At 43.9% G+C, this 10,608-nt stretch overlaps 1 protein-coding gene across 1 annotated transcript in view; it reads right to left on the minus strand.

The window, feature by feature from the left end:
* Positions 1 to 754: 754 nt before the first annotated feature.
* SLC14A1 (solute carrier family 14 member 1 (Kidd blood group)) overlaps positions 755 to 10,608 on the minus strand; it is a gene marked incomplete at its 3' end in the record, with an annotated part of 25,746 nt that continues 15,892 nt past the window's right edge. The window contains exons 6-9 of the mRNA XM_080714791.1: positions 10,322 to 10,469; positions 9,982 to 10,116; positions 2,528 to 2,577; positions 755 to 928 (exon numbers count right to left, since the gene is read on the minus strand). Of these exons, the coding sequence (XP_080570917.1) occupies positions 755 to 928; positions 2,528 to 2,577; positions 9,982 to 10,116; positions 10,322 to 10,469 (507 nt within the window). The remainder of the gene's footprint in view (positions 929 to 2,527; positions 2,578 to 9,981; positions 10,117 to 10,321; positions 10,470 to 10,608) is intronic.

The raw sequence follows: 10,608 nt of genomic DNA on the forward strand, positions 1-10,608 counted from the left end.
CTAACTTTAACGGTCAGTCATTATAAGACACTCTGAATTATAAAATGTGATTTCATTTTTGCAGCGCTGGGGATTGAACTCAGTCAATAATCATAACTGAACTCAGTCTTTCAGCCTGAAAAACAAACAAACAAACAAAGAAAAACAACAACAACAAAGGCATCTCTCATATGAGAATGTCACACACCTGCCCAACAGCACGGAGGCCCTGCTGTTGAGGAACTGGGGAACCAGCCCCACAGTGAGTCTGCATTCCAGTGCTGTTGACCAAGGTTGAAACACAACCGGCATTGACTTTTAAAAAGCCATAAACTTATCTGAGAGTTCTAGGCTGACTTCAATTTTGTGACTGTGAATTCCATAAAGGCTTAGTGGATCTAAAGAGCTTCATTTTTAATACTGTTACCATGATCCGGCTAACTATACACCAGGCATCTCAATAAATATTAGCAGTTAGCTTCATATTCACTCTTTCTTTATGTTGGAGCATTTGACTTTCTAAGAATACATTATGGTCTTAGTGCCAACCCTTATTGGGGTTTAAAAATTCCCTACCGGAGCACATCACCAGGATGTACGTATCCTCGTACGTCTGAGAATATTCCTGGAGTCAAACAGTAAAATACAAAGGGAGCGAAAGAGCAGATCGCTGATAGTTCAAAAGTTGTCCCAGTGGAGATGAACATTTGCTGAGAGCCTGGAAGGAGCAGTGGTCAGAAATGACTTGTGACCACAGCCGTGGGTGGGGCCGCTCTCACAAGGGGCTTTCGAACATCCTTTTCGCACTTTGGAGGTAGAAGATGCGGTTCTCTTCTGGATATGTGACTTTACTCAGGGGCATCTTGTAGATGTTGGAATTTTTTGTGGTCAGCAGGAGGAACAGCAGTGTAGCCAAACAGAAGGGCCAGGTACAAGCTGGCAATCCAACCTGAGGAAGAAGAGACAAGACACGTATTCCTTAGAGAGCCCACCTGGAAGCTAGTCCTCACAAAGCGCCGCTCTAAACCTTCACCCGGGTAGGCCTAGTCTAAGATCTCAGGGTGTTCTCTGAGGAGTCAAGCCCAGCTGACCTTTCTACTTTGATTTCCCCCACCCGAAGTCTTAGACTCAATCTGCCTTACTTCTTTCCATTTTACCTCCCAAAGAGTCTCTATGTTTCTCAAGGGTAGGTCCTTCTTCTATGCCATCTGTGGCGACTCACACAATTCTGGTTAGCTCTGGTCCAGTGCATGGGCCCCTCTTAGGCTGGGCACAGTGGTGCAGGCCTTGTAATCCCAGCTACTCAGTAGGCTGAGGCAGGAGGATCACAAGGTTAAGGCCAGCCTTTCCCAAAATAAAAAAAAAATAAAAAGGATCAGGGATATAGCTCAGCGGTAAAGCATCCCTGGGTTCAATCCTTAGTACCAAAATAAATAAATAAATAAATAAATAAATAAATAAATAAATAAATAAATAATACATATCTACTCCATCAGAAAAGCAAGGGACAGGACCTTAGGATCCATATTTTTTAAAATCTTCCTGGCTGACTCTGCTGTACAGCTTGTCCAGTTCCAGCTCATGGATCAATGCTTGTGAACGTCACTGTTGGGCCGTGAAGGGCTCTACAAGAAGCCCTCTGATGTATTCCTTATCGTGCACGCCTGCAGTGGGACTTTGGCTTCCCACCATAAAGAGGTGGTGTCTCTATGGTCTCTAAGAGAAGGGCGTTCCAGATCAAGCCTCTAGGCTGCTACTGAGAGAGCCCGGTGCTGCCTTGACTAATAAGCAGCCATGAACACATTAACCTGGACTGGGCTACCCCAAACCAGCCCTGTGTCACCAGCAATCATGAGTAAGAAAGAGAAAAAGGTTCGAGCGTTGGGAGGTGGAGGGATCCTGGAAGGGGCAGGAGAAACGAGGCTCCACAGGCGGGGAGGGGAGCAGAGAGGCAGGAGGACAGTGCTGGACAGGAAGGAGAGAGTGTGGGAGACAGGTAAAGGGCAAAGATTCTGCCTATTATTACATAATTTGGCCAGAACCCAGGTCCAAGAATTCTTATTGACAACTGACTGGAGATTTAATAAGCACCAGAGGTATAAAAAAAAAAAACTACAAAGGAACTACTGAATAGATTTTAAAACAACACCTGGTTCAATTATCCTCCCCCACTTTTCCTGATTTCTCAATCCCTACAAAGTCCTGGCTTTTCGTTTAAGTAAAAGCTATTCTAAGCTTAACATCTTGATGCTTGGAAATAGACTATGAACTTGATAATATTATTCTGTTATTGATAAAATATTGTTAAAGTTATTCTTTAAACCCAGAAATCTGATAATTGTAATAAGCCAGGTGATTGCAGCTGGGCTTACAGTTTGCTGTGATGTTGGGAGGTGAGAGGAGCCCAAGAGCTCCCGCAGGGGGACGGGGCGTGGTTAGCACAGCCCTGGACCTGTCACTGGACGCTCAGGTGGACGTCAGAGAGTTTTCCCTATCACTGGAAGCTGGCAGATCATAGTGATGATAGATGAGACCGAAACAAACTCACCTCAGCCATCAGGAGTGCCATGCTGCCGCCCAGGTAGGCGGTGAACAGGGCTACAAAAGAGAAGGAACAATGTTTGGCAAACGTACTTTTAATCATAGGAAGGGCTGCTTCCCAATATAAAGGCACACGTCTGCATTCCTTCAGCTGGTCAGGCACCCTGGTTACCAGTATGAGCTTAGTCGGCAGCTCTGGGTTCAAATCCTGCCCCATCACTCCCAGAGCTCACTGGCCTCTGTTTGAGCCTCCATTTCCTCGCCTGTCCCATGGAAGTAGTGGGATTGCCTCACAGGGCTGGTGTAAATGGGAAAGGGAATCGTCTTATGTTTAGCACATTGTAAGTGCTACAATGGTAGTCTTCATGGTAATCATTTGTTGTTATAGCTAATACTTAAAGGAAAAGCAACTAAACTCCCCCGTCGTTTCATCTAAGTATAGTTGATTTTTTTTTTTTTTCAGTACCAGGGATGGAACCCAGGGGCATTCTACCTCCGAGCTATACCCCAGCCCTATTTTTTATTCTTTATTTTGAAACAGGGTCTCATTGAGTTGCAAAGGGCCTCACTAAGTAGCTGAGACTGTCCGCAAACTGTAATCCTCCTGTCTCGGCCTCCCAGCTGCTGAGGTTACAAGCATGCGCATCAATCCAAGCAGCATAGTTGAATTTATTTATTTATTTATTTGCGCTACTGGAGATGGAACCCAGGGGCATTTTACCTCCGAGCTACACCACCAACCCTATTTTTTATTCTTTATTTTGAAACACTGAGTTGCAAAGAGCCTCAACTAAGTAGCTGAGGCTGTCTGCAGACTGCGATCCTCCGGTCTCAGCCTCCCAAATGCTGGGATTACAAGCGTGTGCTACCACGCCTGGCTAGCATAGTTGAATTTAAATGAAACTTATGATAGCCTGATTTCTATGTAATCTCACTTCATTTAAGATTCTCTTATTAATGGTTAGAATTCATAGTTTAAAAAAATCATATATAAAGACAAAAAAGTAACAACTCAGAAGACAGCAGAAACTGAATATAAACCTAAGATTCCTGCCCACAGAAACATTTTCCCAAATATCATTAAGATTAACATACAGGTCAGTGAATTAAAATCTATGTTTTTATTTAATTTGAGCAAACAATTGTAGAGAGGGTAATTTGAGATTATTTGTGTGACTTTTGTTTTTCTTCTTTTTTCCTATCCTTTCCTTTTTTCCTTTTTGGTATTGGGGAATTGAACCCAGGGACACCCTATCTCTGAGTTATACCCAACCCTATTTAATTTTTTAATTTCAAATCAGGTCTTAGTAATTTTCTGAAGGTCTTTTTATATTGCCAAGGCTGGCCTGGAACCTGTGATCCTCTTGTTTCAGCCTCCCACATAATGGGATTATAGGCATGTGCCACCACGACCTATATCCCAGTAGTTGGGAGGCCGAGACAAGGTTCATGTAGGATTTTTGATGTAAAACAACATATACAAAGATCTCAACCAGTTCATCATCAAATCTTCAGTTTGGGTTGAAGAGGAGGCTCAGGGAAGCCCCTCGGTTTCACAGGGTAAACTGAGGAATGGCCATGCTGTAACAGCATCTCGGCCACTCAGGTCACCAGAGCTCAGTTAGACACACTCACCACATAGCCTTGTCTAGTGAAAAATAGCATCAGTCGTCTTTGGGGCAGGGGTAGGAAATGGTAGGATGATCTCTACGATCCTCATTTACTTAACTATAGACTTCTGTCTTTTTATTAATATTTTGTCTTTTTTTCCTGCCTGGTGTTTTTTATTCAATGGTATAATGAATCCTTTCCTATGTGGGTTGTCTCGTGCTAGTGGGAAGGGCTGGTCTTGGGAAACAGTCCTGGTTTCGAATCTCAGCTCTGCCATTTCATTTGTTGTATACCAAATCAATGAATTTCTCAGGATCTAGTTTTATCATCCAGAAAAAGGCAACTCGGAAGATCAGCTCGATAGGGAGGCAATGAGGGGCAAAGGGAAGCACGCATTTCCACACACAGCAGCTGAAAACGCACGCCTTTTGCCACGCAATTGAGACACTGCTCTGGACAGAAGGGAGCTCACCACTTGGGTTGGAAAGATCTCCCTCCTCGGTCTCACCAATTTCATTCGTTTTCAAGATCAAACTCAGTTCACTCAACGATTCCCCGGCCCTCTGCCAAGCACCCGACACACTCTGCCTCTGCTCTCTTGAGCACCAACTCTCCTGTGACGCATCTCTGGGCACACGGGGCCTTAGGCCTCTTCTCTCTTCTTCAAGTCTGGTGCATAATTCCAGCACTTTTGTGAGGCATACTGTCGGTGCTCTGGAGTGCTCTCCAAGTCTACAACGCTCTTCTCTCCACACCGAGAGCGCCACACTGTTAAGCGGTGGATGCCCATTTGTTAAGACTCTCTGATCAGGATGAGGAAAGTCTTACATCAGGGGAACTTCTGCATACCACAGTCAGTTTACAGGTAACTCCCTGACAGCATTCTTGGTAGATGAGAAAGAGAAAAGCCCTTGAACCTTGAAGGGAGACTGGATTTCAGCTCTTCGCAGACTTTGAACTTTCCAATAAACTGCTGTGCCTGAGGCCTACTGTTATAACCCCACCATCGACTGAGTTACAAAATGTACTTATGGCTTTCATAGATAACAACAAAAAAAATTGGGACATTCCCTGGACTGAACATTCTGAGCATTCCTATGTTGAGCAGGGAAGACAGCTCTGCCTGGTTCCATCAGAGTTTCCTAAGTTCTCTTTCTGATAAAAACATTGGGAACGAAGAACAGGACAGCTCTGTAATCAATGTCTGTTAGTTATTTACTTTGGTGGACAAGGTTGGCCTTTTGTTTGGCGGTGTCAGGGTGATGTGGACATGCTGAAACTTGCCATGGCATTTGACATGCAAGACTTGCTTTACAAAGGGGACTGGAAGCCTGACTCCAAAATTTATTTGCAGAGATTGAAGAGTCCGATAGCACCCACGGGGATCAAACAGGCGCTAACATAATGTTGGCAGCAGTGGAAGCTGATATAGACCTTTGGGGGGATGAACTTGGTCTTGATGGAAATTAAAGTTCATATTCCTTTTAATGCATCAATTGGGATTCTGGAAATGTGTTAAAAATACTTGCACAAAGTACATAAGGCTTTTTGTGCCAAAAATATTTGTGGCAGCAGTGTTTAAAATGGCCCCAAACTAGAAACCATGTACATTTTCCCCAAAAGTGGGTACCTGTGATATAGCACATCTGCAGAGTGTCCATCTCCACTGTACCCTAGAGGGTGGAGCCCCCTTCTCCTGGCTGCTCAGACACACCAGGGTGGATGGCAGCTCAGCCCTGACTTCCACTACCCACTCAGAGACTCATCACCCATATGGTTGGTATCCTGGGAAACAAGCTTTTAGGGCAAGAAAAGGGGAGCCCAGGGAGACTAGACGTCATGAAAGGAGTAAAGTGAACAGCCTACAGCAGATAAAGCTTAATTAATGAACCAGAAATAAAGAACTCAGTAGATAATGTGATAAACACAGTGAGTGGAGCCAAAGAATGATCTGGTCGATCAACTAAATTGGAGGTCCTTTTGAAAGAATAAAGAGATGGAAAATATTTGGATGACCTTATTGGGCTTGGTGGTACATGCCTGCAATCTCAGTACTTGGGAGGCTGAGACAGGAGGACTGCAGGTTCGAGGCTAGTCTCAGTAACTTAGTGAGGCCCTCAGTATCTGAGTGAAACTGTTTCAAAATAAAAAATAGGCTGGGGGATATAGCTCAGAGGTAGAATGCCCCTAGGTTCAATCTCCAGTACCAAAGTAAAAAATAAACAAATAAATAAACAAATAAAAAGAAAAAGAGACAGACAATAGAAAAAATAGATTTCATATGCAAAAGGAAAATTCAGAGTTCAGAGAGAAAAATGAAATCACCTCCAATAAGAATTAGCTTCTTTTCAGAATATCTTAATAGCAATTTTGGAAATAAGAAAATGGAAGAGCCTTTGAAGACAACTTTCAAAGTATGGAGAGGAAAAAAGTTAAATCTAGGGTTTTTCAGCCAGCTAGACTAAAATTTACATAAGGAGTGGTTGGAGGTATTTTTAAAGACAAAGGGCTTTAAAAGGGTTTCACCTTAAGATCCTCACCGGAGAAGTAATCTGGCAAGAATACACATTAAATACAGAAAGATAGAATGAGCTATAGGGGGTAGAAATGAATACACGAGTCAGCAAAGTTTATAGTTTCCCAAATAAGCAAGTGTCAAATGAAAATGCTCTATGATATCAGCCTGGTTTCAGCAGTTGTCAGGGGTCAGGCCTCCTCAGAAGAGGTGTAGGCAGCTTGCATCAGTCATTTGGGGGGAAAAGATAAAGGTATCGGTAATCTTAAGAAACTGAAAGGGAATAAAACACAAGCTTGGTTCTTAGTAAGTTACACAAGACCACCCCAAAATAAATTTCCTTATATGAGATAGTGTACACACAGTGCTAGACATTATTTATGCTTTATGTGCTTTATGTACATGTCAACTAATCCCCACAACAATTCTATGCATCAGGTAGAGTTGCTTCCGTTATCTAACATGAGGAACCCGAGGCACAGAAAGGTTAAATAACTTGCTGCGGTTTATAAAGCTAATACGTAGTAGAGCGGGGATTTGATTCCAGGCAGTCTGGCACCAGGGCCTGGGCTCTTAACTAGTCCAATATACTGCTTTAGTCATTGTTTTATACTAGTGAAGACATATAATCCGTTCAAAGGAAAGTAAGCATGGTGGGTAGAATAATGGCTTCCAAAGACATCCGCATCTGATCCCCACAATCTGTGCTTATGTTATTTCTCGTGGCAAAAGGGACTTTGCAGCGTGATTAAGTTAAAGTCCTGGAGGTGAGGATATTATCAAGGATTGTCCCAGTGGACCCGACGTAATCACAAGGGCTTATATAAAAGGGAGGCTTAAAAAGTTAAGTACGTAAGGAGAAGAATGGAGTATTTTCACTTTAAAAATTTTTTTTTACGTTACTGGGTATTGAACCCAGGGTGTCCCACATGCTAGACAAGCACTGGATCACTGAGTTACATTCCCAGTTATTTTTATTTTGAGGTGAAATTTCTCAGGCTGGCTTTGAGCATGTCATTCTCCTGCCTCAATCTCCTGAGTTGCTGGGATTATTGGCATGTATCACATAGTACTTTCTACTGATTGAATTTTTGTTCTCTCTATACAATAAAACTATACTACTCTTATAATAAAGCTATGAAGACATTCCCACGTTCAGGGAATACATCTGCAAATGTTTGTGGCTCATCCCTTTCCAGAGTCTGCCCAGACCTTGTCAAAATCTGTGATCAAAACAGCTTCTGTTTGATGTTGAAGAATGTGCTCAGGCTGCCTGCACACTGGCTTGTACCATCTTTTACACCAAACAGAACCCCTCTCCTCAAGTTTTAGGACTTATAGAAAAGCCATCTTAGTTAGGCATGGTGGTGTACACCTGTAATCCTGTATTTGGGATGCTGAGACAGGAGGATCACAGGTTCGAGACCAGCCTCAATGACTTAGTGAGGCCCTCAGCAACTTAGTGAGACCCTGTTTCAAAATAAGATAAAAATAAGGTGTGGCTTAGTGGTAGAATGCCCCTGGGTTTAATCCCCAGCTAACACACACACACACACACACACACACACACACACACACACACACACCGTAAAGCTTCTAAACCCTTCTTTCTTCTTAATACTTACTTGCTAAGTACGTACATAGAAACAGAAAAGTAAGCACTCCAAAAAAAGGTTTCAGATCACCCCAGAATAAGGCAGAGAGGCTGGAGGGGGAGGGATTCTGACCCAGCTGAGCTCCTGTGGCCACCGACTCTGTTCTTAGCCCTGCCCTCTTTGCCCTGAACTCGTGAACAAATATGGAGAGTGAGCAAATGTTTGGACAGAGCTATCGGGTGGAATAACTGGGCAATTGTAGAGACATTGATGAAATATCATCCAAATGGCGATGCCACAGCAACCTGAGTGCTAGCAGCCTTGCTACAGAACAGAATGGGTCCCTCAGCCCTTGACTCCAGCTCGCTTCTTGCCGGGGAAGGAATCCCACTCTAAATCCTGGCTGACACCTGATTTGCATGGTAATGACTGCTCAGACACTGTAGATTGATTAATCCGGTGAAAAATAACTCTTGATGTGTATTTTTCCCAAATTAGATGTAATTTCTTCACACTGTATCAGCCCTTCACCTGTTAGTCCCTAAGGAAATGTCACTTCCTCCACTCTCGGACATTATCTTCTTCTTATTATTTGGTGCTGGGAATTGAACCCAGAGGCATTCCACTTCCAAGATACAATCCCACCCCTTTAAAATGTTGTTGTTTTGAAAAATGTCTCCCGCAGTTGCTGAGGGCCCGGATAAATTGCTGACACTGATCTCATACTCCTGTCTTAGTCTCCCAAATTCTGGGATTACAGGTGTGGCTACTGCTTTGAATATTCTCTTAACATTATCTTCTTGATTAAGGTACCAGAGGCTATGAGAGCTTGCCCTTTATAGTCAGATGAGAATTCACTAGATCTTCAGATTTAACTCTCTTGTGGGCTGTTTTAACCTAAAGGGTGTCTATAAGGTTGAACGTTACAATGGAGAAGCAGCCTGGGGGAGCTACTCTCCAGGTTGATAACTGTGTCTTCTACGTTTGGATTTACCCCTAGAAAATGCAGTCAGGATGTGTTTCGGCACTTTTATTAACCTCTCTGACCTCAGTACCCTAACTACAAAATGAGAAGGCTGGATTGGAGACCTCCATGATGCCTTCTGCCTCTGACAGAGGTCTGGCTAGAGTCCTGGGGACTGAAAAGTAATAATATATTAGCTCTCCACCTGTGGTCCCCAAGCCAGCAGCAGCCACACTACCTGGGAGTGTGTTAGAGATGCAAATGTCTCCCCCTTTTCTCTAACACAGGATTGGGAGCTGGAACCTGAGACCCAGAGATCTGTGTTTTAGTCAGCATTTGGTCACTCAAGTTCAAGGACAGCTGAATTAATGGGTTCTCAAAGGGCCACCTGTAACCCCACTGGGTTCCCTGAGAAATGTGGCTCTATATTTAACTTAAATTATTTCCTTTTAGGTTTTTAACCTTTGGGTTAAACAATCAGCACAAAAAACACAGGACAAGTCAAGGGCCTAGCACCCCAAATATACATAACGTAGCATGGCTAATATAATTGACAGGATCATCTTCACAGTGAGTAGTGAGACCGGCAAAGGGGCTGTTAGCACTCCCAGAGAGAGGGCGCCACCTGTTTTGCTCACACACTTTGATGACAGGTGGGCCCCAGCGAGGATTCCAGCTTTAATTTCTTACGGAATCTTTTTTTTCCTGCCTGTCATTGATTTTGATCCCACAGATTTGAGCAACGCTCCCCTTTACCCCATCTGTGGAATACTCACCGCAGGCAAGAGCCAGGAGGTGTGCTTGCCAGGTGAGCGCCACAAACATTCCCCCAATTGCTATGCAGGCCAGAGAACTGTTGAAACCCCAGAGTCCTGAGTAGATGTTGTGGAATGGTGCTGAAAGACTGAGTCCTGTTAGGTAAGACAGGATGGTCAGAACTCTGGACAAAAGGCAGGATACTCTGAATGAGTCTGAGGCAAGGTTGTGGGGTCAGGGGAAACCTTCTCAGAACTCTCATTGGTCCCTAAGAAGCAGAGATTGTAAGAATGCTCTGCAGTACAGAAGATGCTGAGACCAGGCTCAGGATGCATATTTGGTAAGCAGCATGGCGCTTACCTGCTACCACTCCCAGCAGCGATCCAATCGCGGCGTGCAGGCACATGAGTGGGGAGGAGAGCAGGATGGCACACAGGAAAATGCCGCCGGTCCATGGGTTTTCACAGCCATATATCTGACCAACCCCCACCGGCAGGGACTTCAGTAGCTGCAACAGTGAGTCCAAAAAATGAGGCCTCAGGGACAACTGAGCAGAAACCCACAGGGCACCCACAAACTCACAGTGTGATTTTAGATTTAGCATATCTTACTTTTCCAGATCAGTGGGACTAAATTTTTAAAGTCTC

Source organism: Muscardinus avellanarius (assembly GCF_963383645.1).
Source record: "Muscardinus avellanarius genome assembly, chromosome: 17".
Classification (NCBI taxonomy): Eukaryota; Metazoa; Chordata; class Mammalia; order Rodentia; family Gliridae; genus Muscardinus; species Muscardinus avellanarius.